Source organism: Manis pentadactyla, chromosome 3, assembly GCF_030020395.1.
Source record: "Manis pentadactyla isolate mManPen7 chromosome 3, mManPen7.hap1, whole genome shotgun sequence".
Classification (NCBI taxonomy): Eukaryota; Metazoa; Chordata; class Mammalia; order Pholidota; family Manidae; genus Manis; species Manis pentadactyla.
In genome coordinates, this window is record NC_080021.1 from 138,132,508 (window position 1) to 138,155,157 (window position 22,650).

The 22,650-nt window shown below is 48.8% G+C and overlaps 1 protein-coding gene and 1 long non-coding RNA gene across 3 annotated transcripts; both read left to right on the top strand.

Moving 5' to 3' along the window:
• The first annotated feature begins 758 nt into the window (after positions 1–758).
• ISCA1 (iron-sulfur cluster assembly 1) lies at positions 759–11,684 on the top strand. Its single transcript, XM_036904342.2, has 4 exons — positions 759–998; positions 7,086–7,139; positions 9,878–9,983; positions 11,391–11,684. Exons 1-4 carry the CDS (start codon positions 783–785, stop codon positions 11,537–11,539), a joined length of 525 nt encoding a protein of 174 aa, XP_036760237.2. The 5' UTR covers positions 759–782; the 3' UTR covers positions 11,540–11,684.
• Positions 11,685–14,032: 2,348 nt separating this feature from the next.
• Positions 14,033–15,366, top strand: LOC130682971 (uncharacterized). 2 transcript variants are annotated; one of them, XR_008996481.1, is made up of 4 exons: positions 14,044–14,405; positions 14,494–14,618; positions 14,771–15,030; positions 15,142–15,366. It is a non-coding gene; the product is annotated as an uncharacterized LOC130682971 (long non-coding RNA). The 2 variants fall into 2 exon arrangements; XR_008996482.1 differs by lacking the exon at positions 15,142–15,366 and having other exon boundaries at positions 14,033–14,405; positions 14,771–15,133.
• Positions 15,367–22,650: the final 7,284 nt, after the last annotated feature.

The window sequence follows — 22,650 nt, forward strand, 5'->3', positions numbered from 1 at the left end:
ACCTCTAACACTTCCTTGAGAAATGACACCTATCCTAACATTCTCCCACCTGCTAATGCTGCACGTCTGACCTATCAGGATCTCATTCTTCCCTGGCCCCTCCGTTCACCAGTCTTCCTGTGTATGCCCGGGTGTAGTGCTAGGTGCTCAGAAATACTCGCTGAATTATAGACAGAATTAAAAGGCTTCTAGAAGCCCCTGAGCGGCTACAACAAGATCTGACCAGCAGCAGGTAGGTGTTCAGTCAGGTTTATTGGTTGGTTCCCGCTATCAGTGTGAGTTTTCACAGAGCTGTCCCAGTCACACCTTAGGGTGGGTCGAACCCCAAAGTCAGCTCCTAAAGCAAAGGTGGCGTTCGCACCATCCTTCAACATCCAGAGCAGTACAGCACGCTGGGGAAGGGGAGAAAGGGCTTGTCTATTACATGACTTTTGGAGCTAATTCGACGTTAAGAACGGCCTAGCTGGACCCAAAGGGAAGGCTGAAAACATGCAGCGGTCGGGACCTCGGACCACTCTGCCTTAAAGAACACCAGCAACGGGCTGGGCTGACTCCTCAGAGCCCTGAAGCCGCGGCGCCGCACCTTGCGCGGGGGGCGTCGTGGAGCGACGCACCTCCAGGGTATACAAGTCGGAGGTCACTGCGCACCCTGGCTCGTCTCCCTGCCCGGCCTGAGACCGCCCTCGCGGGATGACCTTTCCGTGGCCCCTGTGCCCCGCGTCACGTCCCGCAGCCCGGGCGCCGCGCCCAGCCCTTCTCCCGTCACTCACACGGCCCGCCCAATGGCGGCAGCGAGGGCGGGGCTTGAGGCGCTGTGCGCTGGTGCTTGTAGCGTCAATGCAGTCGGCAGTGTCCATGGAGAGAGGCTGAGGAGGCCGAGTTCCGGCCCGAGGCAAGGACGGCGCCGGACGGCGAGAATGTCGGCTTCGTTAGTCCGGGCCACCGTCCGAGCTGTGAGCAAAAGGAAGCTGCAGCCCACCCGGGCCGCCCTCACTCTGGTGAGTGGCTGGGGCGCGCGGCCTGGCCCGTGACATTGGTTCACCTTCGCCCCGCAAGGGGAGGTCACGGCAGCGGGCGCATAAGGGCCTGACCTGCTCCGCAGCCCGGGGTCCCCGCCTTGTTCCCTGTTCCCGCTAGAGCGATAAACAAGTCCGGGAGGCTGGAGGGCTGCGCCGCGGCGGCGGGCGCAGCGGGACTACGTTTCCCACCAGGCCGCTCGCCGCGCCGCGAGTGGGGGAGGGACGGTGTGCTCGGGCCCCGCCGCAGCCTGCCCGCCCGCCCGCCGGGGACCTGGGCCCGGGAGCCGGACGGCGGGCGGGGGACGCGCGGGGCGGGCGGGCGACAGCGAAGCTAGCCGCCTTGCTGAGATCAAGGCGGCCGCGCACAAAGGGTGACTTCCTGATGTCGGGGCTGGAGGAGGTTTTTTGAAACACCCTGTATCCATCCAGCCATCCTAGGCCGTGGTTGGCTCTTAGAAAGGACAAAGAAGAATAAAATTTTCCACAGCGTTTTCTAGGTGAAAGGTCAGAACGTTCAAAGGACGGCAGAGCTGGTACCGCAGATGCTTAAAGAATTTACCCGGCATACTGGATCCCAGAGATGCTACCGTGTGTGGTTTTATTTTGTTTAACTGAGGGAATATTCACAATATAAAAACTGTTTTAAAGAGTGCAACTCATTGGTGTTTAGTATATTCACAATGTTGAACAACCATCACCTCTATCTAGTTCCACCCCAAGGGATTACCCTGTATCCGTTAAACGGTCACTGTCATTTTGTGAGCTGAATTTCAGAGGAAAGCTTGTGATCAGTCAACGTTACTCTCACACACCCCACTCTTAGTAAGGAGAAGGCTTTTGTGCAAGCATTCAGCACCTAAAGACTAGGAAAATAAATTTAATTGAATCATGGATTCCTTTCAATCAAATGTCCTAGAAGGTCTATTCCTAGAAAATGAGCTATAGCAAAATAGAAGACAGGATCAGGTGGGAGAATTTATTTTATAATGGAGAAGGTTTTAGGCCCATGAAGAGGGTACCATGATGACATAATGCACTGTATTTCTTTTTTTTTTTTTTCTGTACCACTGAACCCGTTTCCATGTCTGAAGGATACACCCAGGGGCTGTTAGAATCCTCCAAGGTCTTGGAAATCACAAGAACTAGAGAGCAGGACTCATTTTGTTTCTTTTTCAATCTCAGTAACAATTATTCAAAATTAAAAAGAATTCTGCCACTGGTAATGGTAGAGCCAGAAAGAGAAAGTGCAACCACTTTTTTGCCTTTTCTTTCTCCACCCCTTGGCATGTTACCTGTTCTTCAAAATTTTTGAGCTATCCCCTTTCCTCTCCAGTCCTACTCATTCAGCAGGCAATTAAGACCTATTGTGTTTCAGGAGCAGATGTGAGTTACCCAGTCCCTACTTTCCAGTCGAGGGCCAGGCCTTTGCCACCTCTCAGAAGTACTAGCAATCATAACACAGTCCGCATTCTCAGACCTGAACTTGGTCTTCTACATCATTACATGTTAGTAGTTACCAGGCGAATCCTTCTAATAGCATTGCTCTGTCTTATCAGTTCTCAGTTCACAAGGGTTCCCTGTTTCTTTGATTATCTGTTCTAATTAGCTTGCAGGAGTCCATTGTCTGAACTCATCCTACTTAACGGTCTGACTTTAGGAATTCCTTTCCCTGGCCTTAAAAGCCGGTGCGAAAGAAAAAGCGTATCCATGCTACTTTCCCCCAATGACCTGTGGTAGCAGGCTTGCAGGCATCTTAATCCTAGCATATGTTCCCTAGTCTCAGGATACTGTGGCATGCATGTATTACACTGTTCGTGCTTCGTTTTTCAGTGTTTTTACAAACATTTTAAGCCCCAACATGTTAAGTGCACAAGCAAGGAAGTGATCAAAGGAAGTGACAGATGCGACCAAGTGAAACTAGAGATAATTCAGTAAAATGGGTAAGAACAGATAAGTACTACGTAGATAAATATGACATTGCAACCTTGAAAGGTGCTGTACCTGTGCAGTCCACCAGGGGTCAGCAAGAGGCTAGGTAAAATAATTGAAATGAAAACAAGATCCATGTTGTCAGCATCAAAGTATCGGCATTAAGTGATGTCAGTCCAGGAGAGGATTGGTGGTTTGCTATATAGAAAGGTTTAGACTGGTGACAGGCTGCCCATAAAATTTATGCAACCCGGAGATGGTTCCTCGATTGAATGTTCTCAGCCTCCAACCTACCGTCCCCAAGTGGTACCCTCAAGACACCAGCACAGAACATCCAAGAAGGTGATGCCCCTCCTGCCCCTACTTCTTTCCTTACCCAGGAAGTGACAAATGGAATTGAGTTTGTCTGACCCAGAGTAAAATATTATTAAAGAACCCAAAGATTTAACACTACCCTGCTGGCAGAGGCCTTTATTTCCATTGTTGTACAAATCAGAATTAGTGCAGCCCTAATTTAGGAATAGGGATATACCTACAGCTGTGCATAAAGCTCAGCTGATGAGTGATTGAGAAGGGCTGGGAAGTAATACAAGTTCAGTGCAATGAGGGGCAGTTGATTGGGTGAAGGACCAGCACTTCCAAAGGAAGTCCTTTGGAATGTGACCTAGCAGTAAGACTTCTGTATATATTATCCAGGGAACAATTGGAAGAGCCTGATTGCCTAATGAGAGTGGTTAAATAGATTAGATTAGATCCTGTTGGTGAAATATGTAGTCATTGAAAAAAATAATTTTTTGTAAGTTTGGGAGTCACTCATAAGTCTTCATTCTTTGACTTACTAGCCCTGTGCAGTTTATTGAAAGTTTAACACCTAAATCACAGAATAAAAAGATGATGCATACAGACCAGTAAGCACTTAGAAGGTGCTCAGTAATGTTTATTACTATGTACTAAATGAAAAACATGTTAAGTTTTTAAAATATAGGCTACAAAATTGTGTATATATGCCATAATTAGAGATACATATCTATATGAATACACATGTGCTTGCAAATAGGAAAAGACAAAAGGGAAACAATACCATAATGCCAGTCATAGCTATTAAAGAATGACTTAAACAGAACATACTGTAACTTGTTCAGTGGTTGCTATTAACCTACCAGATTTATGAAGAGATTAAAATAGATTGTCCATGTTCATGCACATAATTATGGAGTTGACACTGAGTGTTAATTTTGTGTTCCTAAACAGCAAAAAAGTTTAAGTTGCTGGGGGGGATTCCTTAAGGAAATATAATACTGAGGATGAGAAGTTTCTGCCACAAGGAATAGAAATCCTATAGTCTTGGGTAAAGCAGAAGGGTATTGCTACAAAGTAGTTGTAAAATGCGTTCATCTACAGTGCCTTGTCCCTTAATTTTAACAAAAACAGACTAGAAATCTTTTTTTAAAGAGCCAAAATATTTCACTCAAAAATACTTTTTCGCTTTAAAGAATGTCTTGTTCTGTGATATATATGAGTAAGATTAAAAACCATGTTATGTTGAGGTTCAAATATCTCTTAAATTGTAATTCACTAACCAAATCGCAGATGAATTAGAGTCATTAATTATACATAAATTTCTTGGAAAGGTTTGGGTTTCTCAGTTGTTTGGGAGACTGCATTGCTGTTGGATGGCTGGTAGGCCTACAGTGTGTTGTTTGGTTGAAGTTTTTATACCATTTCCCACATTACTGTTAAGTACAAAATTGCCAGAGTTCATAAATAGCCTTAGAGCAAAGTAGGACCCTTAGCTTCTGTCTGGTACTGTGATACAAATACTTCCTATAGCTAGAATTTTTTTAAGTCTCAAATGTTCCCTGTTTAGTCATTCTGACCTGTTCTGAAAGTCAAATCCATCATTTGGAAAATTACAGGAGCAGTATCTTTCCCCTTAAATAAGTACTCAACTGGGTTTCCATGATTAACACTCTTCCCGGTGGAGTATTTTTGGCTTTTACCTGACAGAGGAAAATTAAGACCCGCTTTGGTTCCTAGAACAGCTCCCAGGCATACTGGTTACTTTTCCCTAAACAGTGTAATTAAGACATGAACATCAGCCGCTTCGTGACAAGTGGACCACTCTTCATGAATTACCTTCATTTACTGTGTTTAAGTGTTTTCTACTAGAGTTGAAAAAAGAAGAAAATATATTACTTTGTAAAACCAAATTAGATAATTTAGAAAATCACTTGAAGATAAAAATACATGGGGCTTGACAGTGTAGTGCACTCACCCCATAGGCTTTGTTTAGGTCATGAAGTGGTGAACCCTCCATACCTTTGACCCACCAGCATCGAAGGCTCTGTTGTGGGTTGTACTTTGAACAAATATTTTCCTATGGCTGTCAGTAATTAGATTAATTTCTTAGGGATTCACGTGGGAAAAATGACCATGAAAATTTTGGAAGCTGGTTTTACTGGTAGTCATTTAGGAGGCAAATGAGCGAAAGAAAAACAAAAAGAAATTTTTTAGAAATATTTCTGTAACTAAATGAGGCTGATATGTTGTGATCTCAAAAAAAAAAAAAAAAGCCATAATTCTGCTCTTGAGCATTTCCATCTTCCTCCCCCTGCATAGTCTCTTCCCTCTGTTGTGCTGCTGCTTGGCCCGTGTTCTGATAGAAGCATGGGAAAAAGCCTTTGTAGACCATCTATCTATTGGTAGTGGGTTTTTTTTAACTTTTTTTTTCATAGTGACATACAATAAATACCTATATGTACACACCCACTGTATATTGATAATTGAAATCAAAGTTTCACTAAGCATTCATGTTTTATTTATTAAGTTGTAATGCATTGTTTTCTCCTATTTTGTTTTAAAAAAATGCTGGTCTCAACCTTCTAAATTGGTTTCATGACCCTTCAAAACTGGGCCCAGACTCTGCTTCAACATCCTGCTCTCCTCTGGCCAAGCCACCACAGGAGCACACTCAGCAGGGTCCATGCCTTGAACCTACTCCCTCAGCACAGGCTTGAGTTCTGGCCACAGTTACTATTTAAGTCATAGGTCATAATGTCCACTCTGGGATTTCACAAACCAGTAAAATGCCAATACAAAAAACTGGAGGACTAGCACTGAATTGCCAGCTAAGGAGCTAATAAAACAAAGTAGGAAGGACATGCCATTTTCGTTATGGTATACTCTCATCATTATAATGATAGCTGGTTTAGACTGAGCTCTTAGTGCCTGACACTTTTCTAAATACTCTTCATGAATTTGTTTATTTAATCCTCACAAAAATCCTGAGGAGGAGGAGGGATTCTTATCCCCATTTAAGCCAAGTAATGGGTTGAGACATAGCTGGGTAGACCAGGAATGCCCTGGAACGGCCTGTCCCTGACAGTGTCCTCCTCAGAAAAGTGGGGTTGGTGATGCTGACTGATACCGAACAGTGTATTGTGATGTTTTTATTATCTTGAGGACTAATGGTCTAGGTTAAATAGCTCTCCTCCTGGAAAACCTCCCCCCATTGTTGTTTCTGTAGTTGACTAGCTTAGTTCTATTTATCTAAATACCCCAAGATGTTGATTTAAGTCACATTTAGAATCTGAACATTGGGTGGGACTGGTATGAGAAGCACACTCTGGGTTGATTCTGGTAACACTCCTTCCTCTAGGTATGCATTTTGATGGATTTTGAAATAGATTTTGGGTTTAAAAAAAAAAGTGGAATTAATAACAGAAAAAAACACCAGAAGGTTGGCTTTCCCAGTGATGTACTTGATTCATTCACTGGCTGTTCAGCACCTTTTATGTGTTGGGCATTGAGCTTATTGCTGGGCAAGCAGTGGGAGCACAAAGAATTAAATCTGTGATGTTTGTAGGTGGTACCATAGAGATTCTGAGGGGAGCTGACCTGGACTGTGGGGAGCAAGATTAAAAGGATGTTTCTAGAAGATATTTGAAAAATAAAAATAGAATGCTTTAAATTGAGTAGAGTTTCATTAGTTTGTGTATAAAATCCACAAGGTATTCTGGCAAGAATGAAACAATTTGTCACATGAATTGGCTAAAGATTCATCTTCAAGACTGGGAAATAGAAAGCTTTGAAGAATGCAAATTTGGTAACTAAAAACTTAATATTTTGTTCTTTCAGACACCTTCAGCAGTAAACAAGATAAAACAACTTATTAAAGATAAGCCTGAACATGTAAGTAAAACCAGTCACGTACGTAGTAAAAAATTAAAGTTACATTTTCACAATGAACTTATCTTGTATTTAACTGTATGCTTTCATTGATTAGGGATTTTTACTTAAAAAATGTAAAATATGCTCATGATCTTTAAAAATTCAAAAAGTGCAATGGTATTCAGTGAAAAAGAAGTCATTCCCTGACTCTTCATTGTCATTCTTCCTTCTAAGAGGCAACCTCTTGATGTTGTTCCAGAGATGATCTCTACATTTTATTTACCTACACCAGGGTTTCTCAGCCTCAGTGCTGTTGATGTTTTGAGCCAGATACTTCTTTATTGGGTGTGGATTGCAGGACGTTTCATGGAATCTCTGGCTTCTGCACAATAGATGCCAGTGGCACCTCCCCACTCCTGGGTTGTGACAACCAGTAATTCTTCGGTGGGGACCACTGACTCAGACTATGCTTGTTATATTTGTGTGTGTATCTCTTTTCCTACTTAGACGACAATGTTGTATACCTGCTGTGGTTACAGTCTGCTTTTCGCCCCTCGTAATAAAGCTTGAAGCTCTTTCCCTGTCATTGCAGAAAGATCTTCCTCATTCTCTTTCATGATTGCATATAATAGCATATTCCATTGAACAGGTCTGATTCATCTAACCAGTCCCCCATATTAAAGGCCTTGAGCATTGTTTTCATTCAGTACTGCCACAAACATCATTCAGCAAATATTGGTGTCTGTGGTATAGTGGTCCAGGCCCATTGTTCTGAAGGCAAGTCTAAGCGTGGCTCAGTGCACCTGTCTAGGCTCTATTCCTAGAGGTGGAACTGTTGAGTAAGCAGCGTGCATCACCTCAATCTTAGTGGATTAGTAGTTGTGTGTGGAATACTGTAAATGGCATCCAAGTAATAGACTATTTGTATTCAGTAATAGACTCCAGAGTGGTTTTCAAGTTCCATTGTATACCTAAACTACAATATAATGTAGTTCTAGCACATCATAAGGATTACTAAATGCTAAAGTATATAAGTATTCCAACTCCATTTGGATAGACTAATGACAAGAATGTAAATTGACCAAATGAAACAAAAATTTAGCTTTGTAGATGAGGAATGTTTGTATTGACATAAAAAGGATGGAGCAAACACTTTGTCATGTGTAATTTATGGCACAATCTCTCTTGCACACTCCAGTTACCTAAAGCTGTATTGTCACATACTCTTTAAGTATATCCATTCCTAATAGTTGGATGTTCTGTTTGCTTGAGTCTTCCTGTTTACAAATATAAAAATTAAGTTAAACAAATATTTATGACATGCACTCCAGGGTTTCAGCTAAGCAGTTCATCATGCCAAATATGTGAAACTCCCTCACAGGTTCTCCAGGCTGTCACTCCAAAGGAGAACAAAATCATAGTTTTGTCTCCTTGTGTTTAAGAACAAAAGAGACTATTCAGCTCAGCAAAACTCCTAGGCAGCTTAACTTTTAACTCACACTCTTCCCCAAATATCTTCCCACTTTTGTGATTGCTTTCCAGAAGCAAGCACACATGGCTGCTCTTAAGAGAACCAGGATCTGCTTAGCACAAAATGCCTTTTATGATAATACTTTTACTATATACTTGAATGAAAAAGCAGATAGGATCCAAGAATAGAAATTTGGTAGATACTGTTAGAAAATTATGTTAAGATGGACATTGGTATTTTAAAAGTGCCATTTGGTCACTTTTGAAACTTCATATGTCTATATTGGCTGCAGTCTTTGATTTGTGGTATTTGAGAATGCTACAAGGTCTGCCTAGAATGACAGCCCTGTGTAGAGACAGCATGACCCCCAGGCGGTGACCTGTGGCACTTGGTAAACCAGGCCCTCAGGAAGCTTCCCGAGAACATCCCACACAGTGAGGTGGGACAGATGATTTTGAAAAAGTGGTCTTTTTTAGGTAGTCATCTCTGCCATCAGGTACTTTTTCCTTAAAAAATAAAAAGATTATTCATTTTTGGAGTTAAAACTCTTCCCTTAAAATTATGTTATTCCCAGGAAAGCTTACAGCATGGAGAAGACAAGTAGTGACTCTGTGGCATCTTACTAGGCTGATGGACAGTGACTGCAATGGGGTGTGGGGAGGACTTGATAATATGGGTGAATGTTGAAACCACAGTGCTGTTCATGTGAAACCTTCATAAGATTGTGTATCAGTGATACTTTAATAAAAAAAATATTATTCCCAGCCTAAATTACTAATACATATGAGTTAAGTAATAAACATGCATTGCTATAGTGAAATATTTAGGCATTACTTGCAAATGATAATTGGGAATGCTAATTACATGGGAAAATGATGTCTTAAATGACAAGAACAGGCAGAGAATAATATTTTAATGTCTGTAGTAAAAGAACTATGTTTAGATTATATACACAACAAGGACTGGAAGAAAATAGGAAAAAATGTACAAGCTATTCTTTTAGGGTAGTAGTGGCTATGACTTGAGTTTTCCCCTCCAGATTGTTTTCTTTGTATATAATTGATTTTTATTATTTTTGAATGCTCATGTTGTAATGATATTTGTACAATGTTAAATTTTTTAAATGCTTGATCCCCATGCTCCTTCCTTACAGGGACATGTTATAGCCAAAAATTTAATACTTATCTTTTAGCTTATGAAGGAATGAATAATATCAAATATCAGGGTTTTATTAATGTAATTGTTTAAACTGTACTACTTTAAGTTTATATGTACAATGCTTTTTCAGGTGGGTGTGAAAGTTGGTGTCCGAACCAGGGGTTGTAATGGCCTTTCTTACACTCTGGAATATACAAAGACAAAAGGAGATTCTGATGAAGAAGTTGTTCAGGATGGTGAGTTTTGAGTAACCTTTTTCTGGGCATTTTGTTTCACCTAAAATTTTTAGCCTTGTACAGCACAAAGAGTAGTGATAATAGTAGGAATTGTGTATACAGTGCTCACTACATAGGCATGGTTTGACAGACTTTCACATATTAACTGATTTATACACAGTAGCCCAGTGAGAAGGGTACCATATTGTCTCCATTGTGCAGATGAAGAAACTGAGGCACAGAGAGGTTAAATCGTTTGCCTAAGGTCACACAGCTGGTAAGTGGCCTAGTGAAAAATTGAACCCAATCAGGTTCACTCCAGAGGGTGTGCTTTTAGTAACTAAAGAGTATTGGGAAAACTTGGTGTTTTCTGTCTCAATTACAAAAGCCAATCATTGTGTACTGAAAGGTTTTAAGTTGATGAAACGTCATAGTAAGTCAGCCATTTTTATGTGAAGCATCTTTATTAATAAAAGCATGTGCTTTAGTTATATTTTGCCCCTACTCCCTGCCCCTACCCAGTAATCTGATAAAAGTAATTATTTAAAACAAAATAAGTAATGTTACAACTCTGGGGGATCTTCAGTATGCATGGGCTCTGCAGTGGTGGCTTTGTGTGTCAGAGGTGTACTGCTAGGTAGCTTTCACAGCTTCCTACTGTGTGCTCATTTTATTACACTGAAGTTACACCAATAAATGCATCTGTTAATACATTGTTTTTTAAGTCAATACATAAATGTCTTAAATTTTAAAACTTTATTTAAAGTTTTTCATCTTTATAGAGATCTCATAATTATGTGTAGTTTATATTTAAGCAATTACTCAAGGAATTACTTACAAGAAAGAAAGCTTTCTTAAACTGACTATTTACAAAGATGCAAATCTCTGCCAATGTAATTACTGGGGGGTTAGCATTTTACCAGTTTTCCAGTTTTCCATAAGGAGGACAGAACTGCATTGTACTGGCTGGTCTTGTGAAGCTAGCCCACCGTATCACACCCTGTGTGTATGTCTAGGCTTGCCAGTGTTTGTGTACAGATGTCATTGCAGAGTTCTCATAAGTTTTATTCACTCAGTCTTTGTAAGAGTCTCACTGGGAATATACACATTTTCTACATGATGCAAATTGGAAAAATGGGTAAAGTATAGTAAAAAGCAAATATCTAGTTCCGCCTACACTTGTCATCACATTTGCTTGTCTATAACCATCTGGCCTAATATAGTTGTTTTTGATATCTATTATTGTGTGGGAAAGACGGCACAGACAGGAAACTGAGTGCTAAATCCCTTAAAGGAAATAATAAGCCAGATTCCCAAGCATCCGGTCTGACGTTCGTTAGTGGTCCCCTTGAGAGCTCACTTGTGCTTTGATCAGCGGGTTCCATAGATGTGCAGGCTTCATATGACACATGTTTTCTTCTCCCCAAGGAGTCAGAGTGTTCATCGAAAAGAAAGCGCAGCTAACACTTTTAGGAACAGAAATGGACTATATTGAAGATAAATTATCCAGTGAGTTTGTTTTCAATAATCCAAACATCAAAGGAACGTGTGGCTGTGGAGAAAGCTTTAATATTTGACCCCTTGGGATGTACACCACTCCAGCTGTAACCTCATGGAAATCCTAGGGCTTGCTGGAGAAATCATGTGACTGTCACGTGCATAAGGTTTATAACGTATGGATGCCTTATGAGGAAAATAAAGTGATGCATTTGGGAAATGAAATCAGTGTGTTAGATTGCAGAAGAAGTGATTCTTGTATTATCAGAGGACAGAAGATGAGAAGCCATCACTCTCTTTGGGTCATTTTTCTGATCTGTACAGCCCTGAATCCTGGAAGCCAGGCCCACTCACCTCTGAAGGCCTGGGTGAGATCACTGACCACCCAGGGGAGTGGCAGCCCTGAAGAGACCACAGGAGTTCGAGTCACAGGTCAGACAGAACAGGGGTCACCCAATAAGGGAGACTCACAGTCTCCAGTAATACCCATCCCAGCCCGACACATGCTCCACCCAGCTGCAGTGACCTACGCCAACATCACCCAGTGCCCTGGAGCTCTAAACATCCTCACACATGAACCCCCCACCTACCAGGTGCCTGGCTGTGCACCCAGCACCCTTGTGCCACAAAGAGACATGCACCCCAAACCCCAGTAATATCACAGCTAGTCTTCAATACAAAACACTTCTAACCAACCTCAGTAATCAGACACTTCCACACACATCCTCTGGTCCCCCAGAAATCGCCCAAACCTGCATCTCCTCCCAGTGAGGCCTTCAATCCCTGTAAGAATCATTCTGTCTTCACAACAAACTCTTACTTCTTAATATTAGACCCACACCCCCAGTCCCAAACACAGCACATACGGTCGCCCAGGGCTATGATATCCACTCCGGACAGTGTGTCAGAGGCCGAAACAAACACGTAAATACCATCCGACACACACGCAGGGTTTCCCACCTTTTCCTAACACTCCCTCAAACACACATGACCTCACACCCAGTACAGACAGACCCATATCCCTTGAAAATCTATAAACAGCGCCTGTCCACGTCCCACAGTTACATACATGCAACTCGCAACACCCAAACACTGATGCCCCCACTCTCCCCAAATTCCCCCGCACCAAAACTAGACTCCCTACATTCTCACTGAGATGATGAGCACACATACAGCCCCTACAGCCTGAACACAGAGCACAAAAATGTACAACCCTACCTCTTCTCAGATGTACACTTATAACAGCCTCAAAATGCAGGCCCAGCCCCACACACCAGTTCACACCCATACCATGATGAGGGCACTCATGCCCCTCACCTCCCCCAGGTCACACCTACACAGGCCCTGAGCACCCTGAGTGTGACCCCAAACTATCCCACACCCCAGTGAACCCCCAGATCCTGCACATCCCTTGGTAGCATAACCCACCACATCCTGAACTGTATTGCTTCTGCCAGCCTCCTTCCACATGCAAAACACACACACACACACAACCCCTCTAGCCCCCACTCCTCCAAGGCCCCTGATAATCCTAAGAGAGTAAGTACTCAAGAAATCCCCTTGGACCTGAGTGTATAGGGTCAATCCCTCAAACCTCTCAAAATACACACAATCCCTCAAACACACTCCCAGACCACCTACATAGGTACAGAAATAAATATACCTGTACAAAGAAATATACCCCCAGCCCTGCTGTCCAGATGCACATGGACACAGGCGTATATGACCTGCCCCAATCCTCCAGTGCACACAGGTTACTAAACACTCTTGAGTTCACACATGCCACAACTCAACCTGTACTATGTACACAAAGCAGACCAGGAAACTTACTACAAACACCTTGAGCCTTCCAGGAGCTGCCCACCACCCCAGCACAGACAGCCCATACCTCATGGGCACACGTATGTATGCGGAGCTGCCCTTTGGGGGAGCAAACGGCCATCCCGAGGGGCTGCCTAGGCTTATACGGCAGGGAGCCTGCTCACACCGAGTCTGGACATTTATATCAGACCGGAGCTTAGGCTGCTGGCCCAAGTTCCAGCGTTGCTCTTCCCAGGGCACCTTGAAGGTAGGCACTTGAAGAGCCGAGGCTGTGAAGTCAGTGGCACCACCCCAGCCTCTGTGTAGGCACTGAAGTGCCTGCTGCCCCACCGCCTACTGCTCACCAGTGACCTGAGGCAGAGGACTGCCCTTCCCCACCTCTGGGCTCTGTGAGCAATAAACCTGTGGCGTTACACCTCTGTGTGGGTGTACTGAAGCTGCGCCTCCGATCAAAGGGACTCTAGGGTTTTCACGTCCTTCGAGTGGGAGCTTGGATGCTGAGGAAGCCGCCTGCTGGTCTCTGTAGGTGGCTTGTGCCTCGTTCAGCAGGTCATAGTCTGCGTCTTCCTCGTGTAACACCCCAGCTACACACCCCCAACATGCTGTACCACAACATACAAGCACAACCCTCCCCATTCCCTGGCTTCACACAAGTACCACGCTTATACATGCACTCTCAGCCCCAACACACACACACACACACACACACACACACACACACACACACACACACACACGCACACAGAGTTACCACCACCCTGAAGACACCCTCATGGTGTGAAGAAATGGCAGAGGATGTGAGTTTGGAGACAAGGCAGGTGGCTCTGCAGGCTGCTTGAGGCAGATACGAGACACAGGCATCTTTAGAAAGGCTTGGCCAAATCCTTCCAACTGAGACACCTCTGAAGAGACGGGCTGGCACCTCAGCTCCCATGCGGTGGACTGAGGCTGTTTGGGGTCTGGGTCAAAGTTCAACTTTGCCTCTGCCCAATCCTTTCTTCTTCTACCCCTCCCGGGTGTTCCCTAAACTCTGTCTCTGAGTCTGTTTTTCAAAGAATCCGAAGTATGACAATTATTTATCAAGGATCCGTGAACATGGTTCAAGACTCTACAGAGGAGGAACAGGTAATAAAAACAGGGGAAGGTGTAAACACAGATTTGTGAGTTATCAAAGCAGACTGTATTTCTGATTAGATTTCTGGGGTGTTCCCAGAGTCTCCTCGGGGCGCCCCACGGGCACTTTGCTGTTTAAAGCATGGGAGAGCTGGGGAAGGACCCAGACCACTGACCTCCCTGCTGACATTCCCTCAGTGTCCCTCCTACTGGCAGCCACAAGGGGTGAGTTTGGCCAAGAAGCCAGTGGTGGGGGGGGGGTCCTCGAGTTGTGAGTGGGGGACTTCTTTTCCCAACTTGATCTGTCCAGCTATTCCAGCAGTCAGAGCCTGTCCTCCCACCCGCCCGACACATCTTCCTCTGTCTGAGCCTCCTAGGACACCCATGCCCAGGGACAGCCAGTGAAGGACCGATGAGACAGAGGAGGCAGCCTCACCATCCGTCCGCAGATTGGCAAGGACGAGGGCAGCTGGCCAAGGCCCTAGAAGTGGGTCTCCGCCCCCCCGTGCACAGTGACCAGGACACCATGACATCTGCAGCCGGAACAGAGGGGCAGCTCCTGTGGGCCCAGGCTGGCTCTGGGTTACTGGGATTTCCCCAGGACTCCACGGCCTCTCTGGGGGCTGATTCTGGCAAGGTAGGAGGGGGACTCTGAAGCCAGGCCACATGGTGCCGGCCCAGGGTCTTCAGCCCCAAGTGCTGGACCTGCCCCAGGATCCACAACCGCCTGAGCCCCGTGTCCTCACAGAGTGACGGGTGACGTGGGACCCCTCCTGATCTATGTGGGGAGCCCACAAGCCAGAGGAGGCACAGCACCTGCTGGAGGAGCATTGTGACCTGGAGGGGAGACAGGGTCCTGGCAGTTCGCACAGAATCTGCTTCACCTCCTACCAATGCCTCCCGGAGTCACCCCTTGTACACCGTCCCAGCAAACGTCAAGTCCACTTTGTTTTTCTCTAATAAACAAGCTTGGCCATGATGCAAATTTAAACATTTCATTTTTCATCCCAGTGGACCTCCCCCTGTCCTTTCCAAGACAGCATGCAAACCTTCACCCACCTTGTTTCAGTCCCCCCAGCCTGCCACATGGGCCTCCCCAGGGAGGGACACAGCAGAGTGGCCACGAGGGGACACAACACCTGGACCAGTCCTTGGTGCGGCTGCCTGGGCCTGGGCACGTGAGGGAGGCAGACGGCAAGGTCAGGGGCTGACCGGTGGGGCCTGTGGGAGTTGGGGAGGGGTAGCCCTCCCTTTGCAGAGCTCCAAGCAGAGGGCCAGGCCACCTGAGGGTCCCGAAGGAGCAGGGCCCCACTGGGGGAGACTCAGCCTCAGGACCCACCGGGAGGGAATCGGAACTCAGAACCTGGAGAAGCAGTGTTGGCCAGGAGGGAAGGCAGGGCCTCCACCTGCAGCTCCTGCCCCTCATTCTGTGCTCCTCTCCCTCTTGGGAGCCAGGTTGGCCACTGCTGTGCCACTGGGTCACCATCCCAGAAGAGCCAAGGAGAACCCCACCTGGACCCTCATTCCCACAACTCTGGGTGTAGACCTCAGCCAGGGGCCCCTGCAGCCCTCATGTGCTTGTGTGTGTCAGTTGTGGTGTCTTAGTAGGAGCACATTCAAAACCAAAGCAACATCCACACCTATTCACAGAGGGTCCAGCCCTGGGGGGAGGTGAGGGGACAGCAGTGTGGGCATCGTTGAAACGCAAAGGTCCCAAGGCCAGCCTCTCAGGCTACAGCTGCATGGGGCCTCCTACCTCAGTGGGCGAGACGCTCCTGCACAGAAATCCCCCAGAGAGACAAGGTGCCACCCGCCCAATATCCTTTCTGAGTGCCCCGATTCTCCTCCCAGCCCGACGCCCTCTGTACTCACTGAGGTAAGAGGGCCTGCCCACCAGCCCACACATGCCATGCTCCCACCGAGGCCGGAGGAGGGGCCTTCTATGTCGGTTGTGGAGCTTTTCTCCTCATGACATGCCTTTCTTCTCTGCTCACCCCCACTGGAGACCTAGATGTCTGAGCATCCCCCATACTGGCTGCAGTGCCGCTTCTTACTCTTCCCTGAGACAAAAGGGTCCCCCCTTCTCTTCTGGGGCTGTGACGGGTGGCCCAGCCCCAGAGCCAAGGCTGCCCCCCAGCAACCCCGAGGCTGGCCCCTGGCAGGGGTGTCTTCTCAGCAGCACCCCACCAGCCCACCAGCCCGCTTCAGCAAGAAAGGGAGGGCCCCCTCTAGACAAGGGCTATCTGCAGGCTCTGTGCAGAAAGTCGGCTGACGCTGCAGAGGGCACAGGGCCAAGCAGCTGCCATTCTCAGATGTTTGGGGTCCGTGATGACGCTGTGTCCTGCGGACTCCCAAAAGCGGCCTCCAGAGGAGCAGGGGTGGGGCTGGGGGCTTATGGGAGTGGTGGGCTGTCGGGAGCCACCTGGAGAATGCACATGAATCTGGAGGGGGAACGGGGACGTCGCCTTGGATCCCGAAGCCCGGGACCTTCTTGCTTTTGGTGCCCCTTCCCACGGAGAAGCCCAGAGCATTTTCTAACCAAACAGGCTTTATTTACATTTACATACAATGCCCAAATGGGCTGAACCCCACCACCACCCAACACCTCTCCCTTCACCCTCTTATCCCACCCCTCAACCAGCCACCCCCAGGGGCCCTACCCTCCCACCTCTCCCACCCCACCCCCCTGTCCCCCAGCAGCCAGGATCAGTATTGGGAAGTGGGGGACCCCGAAGCTGCACTGGAGGGCCGGCTCCTCCCTACTGGCTGCAGTGCCGCTTCTTAGACCTCTCTGGGACAAAAGGGTCCCCCTTTCTCTTATGGGCCTGTGAGGGGCGGCCCAGACCCAGAGCCAAGGCTGGCCCCCCAGCGACCCCGAGGCTGGCCCCTGGCAGGGGTGTCTTCCCAGCAGGGGCTGTGCCTGCACACGGGGGCTGACTGCTGGCCTTGCCAGCTGGAGGGCCAGCGGGGCTGAGGCCCGGCCTCTGGGGAGACTGGTCCGCCTCACACTCAGGAGGCCTTGAGTCCAGTTGGGGCGCACCATGACTTGGGGGTGCCTGCACACCCTCCTCCTCCTGCCTCAGTTCCAGGAGTCGCCTGTGCTCCAGCTGTGAGGAGAGGGGGGACCGTGAGGCGGCCTGAGGGGGAGGAGGTGCCATGCCAACGACAGCCACTGTGGCTCTCCTGCCAACCTCATCCTCCCGCTTGGTACCCCAGCCTGCGTCCTCCCTCACCTCCCCGGCTCCCCATCCTCTCCCTGCCATCCTCCTGCCCAGCCCCCACCCTCAGAGGGCCCTCCCAGCCACTCCTGCCATGCAACGCAGGGGGCAGTCAGGAAGGAATCCTGTCCTGGGGTCCCCTGCCCTGGCTCACCTGCGCTGCCCCCTCCCCGGGCTCACCTGTCTCCTTCCCTTTCCCAGCTCACCTGTAAGATGGACAGTCCTTCCTCCTTCTCCAGCTCCTCAGCAAGGGCCAAGAGATCCAGCTCGGGATCTGGGGAGAGCAACTCCGCCAGGAAGCGTGGGTGCAGAACTACGTGCACCTGGCCCAGAAGGAAGAGGCTGTGAGCACCCTTGGAGGGGATCTCCTGGGCACCCAGAGGACCCGGAGGGCAAGGGAAAAGCAGAGACCAGCCCCATGCTCCACAACAAGGGGGTGTTGGAAAGACGCAGTCACGGTCCCTGACCACAGGCACACATGCACAAGCACAGCATATACACACGTATATATGTGCATGCCACACACCCCACACGAGACACGCACACAAACATGCACACCCACACCCACACAAGTTATAACTTGTGTTATATATAACTACACGTATATAACTACACATACTTATGCTCACACACGCACACACCAGCATGCACACCAACAACACGCACACCCCTGGCTCACCTGGGTCATCCCTGTACAACACACAGACACACACACACACATTTACACACCTACATGTGCACATCCACCATCACACACACACACACACACACACACACACACCCCAGATCTCAAGAATAAGAAACAAACTTAATCCCTGCTCCCTGGGCACCACCCAGACCTGGGTGGTGGGAGTGCTGCTCCCCAAAATCTTTTGGCACCCAGGCCAGGGCCAGCCCACCTTGATGAGAAAGTATTTATCCTGGGCACAAAGTTCTTCCAGGTAGGTTAGGAGACCTGGCTCTGGGTAGTCACCCTCCTCTCCCGGTGGCGGCCCGGAGCTCTCCTCTCCCCGTTCTCCACCGGGCGCCCCCTCAGCTGGGCCGCCGGACCCCAGTGGCCCCTCCATGATGCCGAGGTCGTCAGTCATGGCCTCAGGAGGGATCTTAATCAGCGCCTCGGTGTGCAGGCTCCGCTGGCATCGGTGTGCCTGGGCGGTGGCAGGCTGGGCCCCGGTGCCGGCCTTCTTGGGGATGCAAGCTGAGGAGGGTGCAGGGAAGGAGGGTGGGTGCCCGGTGGCACCTGCCCAGCACCGAGTGTGCTCAGGGAGGACCAAGCTCGGGAACATTCCCATGGGGGGTCAGAGCCAGCTGGTCCACAGGCACCAGGAGGAAGTGGCTCTACACAACTGAGTCTCCTCACAGGGAGAAGGATTCAGGATGACTCAGGAGCCCAAGCCCTATCCTGCTGGCGTCACCCAGCTGCCCTGTCCCCATTGAGCCCAACAACAGCCCACTGCCCAGAGGAGAGGAGCTCTGGCTGGAGGGAGGGCGGGAGGTCTGGGCTCCAGCAGTCAGGGGACGCTGTGGCCTTGCTCGTGGAGAGAACATGTGCCTGCAGACTTGGCCACAGATAGGGCCCCTGGACAATTTTCTGGCTCAGACCAAGTCTCTCTACCTCTCCTAGCGCACTGTGGGGTCTGGTAAAGTCCACTCCAGATCCCTTGGGACGACATCGTGGGGCCAGCCGTGTGCCCAGGAGAAGGACTCAGGACTGGGCTTTCCTGGGATCCCCCCGAGCCACCACCAGAGCCTCCCCAAACACAGAGCCCGTGGCTTGCCTCCCTTCTAGGAAGCAGCAGCGTGTTGGTGGCCGTCCCTTCTCCCTGCTCAGGGCACTTCCCTCGTGTCACCTGACCCACCTAGGGAAGCCAATTTCCCAGGGCCTCCTGAGGTTCCCAGAGGACCCCCCACCTCCAAGGTGAGATACCCTTGGGCCCGGAGCTCTCTCCTCCCTTGATGGTCTAACCACTGTGCCTGGATAAGAGTCACATTTGAATCCCAGGGACCGGTGGGTGGGGGCCCCTGAAACAGTCCCACCCAGCCTTCAGGTCTTACCTCCTCCTGAAGTCATCCCCACGGGCTGAGAGCCGACCGCAGCTGCCTGACCGTTCGACATCGAGGACCCAGTGCAGTCAGTCCGAGAGAGCAGCGTCCTCCACCAACTGCTCAGGAGCCCACTCAGGGAGGGCAAGTTTGAATCTAAACAGGCCTAGAATGTAGGGGGTCCAGACATTCTGCAGTGGGGGAGGGGCAGGGGCAGGTGGGCTTGGGGCAGGAGGGAGGGGGAGGCATTCCATGGGCACTCTGGCAGGTGGGCTAGAGCACAGGTGCTTTTCCAGCTTACAGGGCCACACCCTCGGTGGGTGCCTCTCTTGGCATCTTACAAATCGTTTTTCGGGCTCACAGCACCAAGGTCCTAGCTGATGTTCCCGCTACTTTCATTCTGTGTCCATCGACCTGGTTTGCGGCCGGGGAGCCACTGCTTCCTACTGCTCGTGACTGACTTCCACAGAGGCTAGGCTTTCTGAACCTATGGAAATGTGTGCTCTGATAAGCACCCAGGTATTCATGGCCACGGGCAGCCTGCGTTTCACATGGGGATGTCTGTGCAGCTGCGGCCTGTTTGGTGCACTGTGCCCATTCTGCTTTAGGAAGCAGCCCGTGCATCCCCAGGGCTGTCTGGGGAGGCCCTGCAGACCCCAGCCAGGCCCCCATTGCTGGAAAGCCCCAGCCCGTCAAAGAAAGGCCCTGCAGCCTCCACGTCCAAGAGCAGAAATTCCTCCTTTGCTTTTCTCAGGACATCATGCTCCTGCTAAATATGTTTTTACCTTTTTAATTATTTTAATGCACTATCTCACACAAGTAAGACCTTTGCATGATTCACAGTCCATTGCAAACATGGAAAGTATAGTGGCAAGTCCTCCTCCCACCTCTTTCCCAGCAGCCCAGATCTCTGTCCACCGGGAACCAGTGTCATCTGATTGTGCAGATCTTCTCAGACATGTGCTATGTGGCCAAAGGCAAATGCATTCTCTTCTTATTTTTTCATTCCTTCCGTGGCCTGTTGGGTGCACTGTGCCCATCGTGCTTTTTCTCTTCCAGTGAAAATTCATTTATGTTCTGATATATTTGCAGATATTTACAGCCTTGCAAGCAAGTCACAGTGAGCTTTATTTAACAGAACTCCTGATGGGGATTGAAACAATAACAACTTGCAGACATCTCCCAGGACTTGGGTTTTTATCATGGGAAACCTTAGATGATTTGCACCAAGTAACTTCATATTCAGAGGGATGATGAAGCAAAGTATGGTACTGAGACACTCATGAAAGGCAGGCTTCCCTCTTGCTTCCTCCACCAATTGTGGACAAGATTCTCCCTCACGGCTTTGAGGTAGGATTTGCTTATTCTTCTCAGGACCACCGACTGGAAAACTGCATTGTGGAAAAATTATCTCATCACAATTCCACACCCCTTTTTGTATGACTCCATCAAAAAGCCTAGGCTCCAGAAGCAGATAAAATTGTTAGCCCAAATGTGTTTGAAAACACCAGCCATGCAAGGGCGAGATGACAGTCCTCTGTGCTCTGATTTCTGACCATTCCTGCAGGAAGGCCAGGGGCAGGTGTCTTTTGAGCAAACAAAAATCTCCTGACGTGGGTCTCAGGCCTTAGCGGACAGAGGAACTTCCTCCCAGTCAGGGAAGAGCAGCAGAATGGGGAAATCACGTGTGCCCATAAGGTTTCAGTGCAGTAGGTGAGGTTGCGGAGTTGAGACCCGGTACCCACCTTGCAACAGGCCGGATGGGTGTTTGGAGCCTCTTGGAATGCATTACAAACTCAAGTCCCAAAGTAGCTTCTGCTACCTGTTTTTTCATTGCCAGCTCAAATTCTGCAAAATTCCCTCCAGAAGAGGAGGGGAGTAAAGCTCTTCCTATACCGCCTGCTATGCAACTTCATTTGGCCTCTTGGCCCATGTGGATCCAGGTCAGAGCGCCATGCTCACGGAGGAGGATGTGCCCGCCACCCTCCACCTGCAGGCGTGCTCACCGGGAAACCTGCATGCACTTAGGAGGTGCCGTGAAGGGGACACCTAGTGCACCAGGCCCATGGAAGATCCCCGAGTGTTTCCCAGGTGGGTCCATAGCTCTGAGCCAGGAGTGTTCTCAGAGAGTTATTTTTATATTTTGGATACTAGTCCATTGTGAGATACATGTTTTGCAAATATTTGCTCCCAGTCTGTAACTCCTCTTTCCATCTTGTTAAGGGGATCACTGGCAGAGCAAATGTTTTTAATATTGATGAGGTCTGGAGGGAAGCTGCAGCCCTTGAGGGCTGCCGCTGAACTCGGGGGCGGGGAGCTAACCTAGGGAAGCAGCCCACTGACCCTAAGGCCTGTGAGACAGGATGGCTGCAAGGCAGCCACCCCACAGTGCATGTGCCACCGAGCGCAAGATGCGGGCTGGGGTTGCCCAGTTCACAGGCGACAGAAAGCAAGCCCGGCTCCGGGGCCCTAGGACCCTGAAGCCGGGTCCTCCCAGCCGCAGATTCCCGCTTCACGACGCGAGCGCACGCACCACACGCCCAGGGAGCGGCTGCGGGCGCGTGGACAAGGTGCTCCAACGGCTCCCAGGGTCCGTTGTGGGGCCCGCGGGCGGCTGCACCGCCTGGTGCGTGAGGTGGGCGTGGCCCCTGCGCCCTCGCTGCCTGGGCGCGTGGCGGCTGCCTGGGGGCGGGGACGCACCAGCGGTTGCGGGCCTCCAGCACCCCGCAGGCTCTCAGCGCGGAGCTGCGGCGGCCTGGGCTGATGACTCAGAAATAAAAGGGGTCATAGGAGATATTCATGTACTGTTATGTGCCAACAAATTGGATGACCTAGAAGAAACGGATAAATTCTTAGAAACATAATACACCAAAACTGAATCAAGCTGAAATAAAAAGTCTGAACACACCAAGAACAAATGAGATTGAAACAATTTTTTAGAAACCTCCCAAAATAGCAAAGTTCAAGATGATATGGTTTCACTGGTGAACTCTACC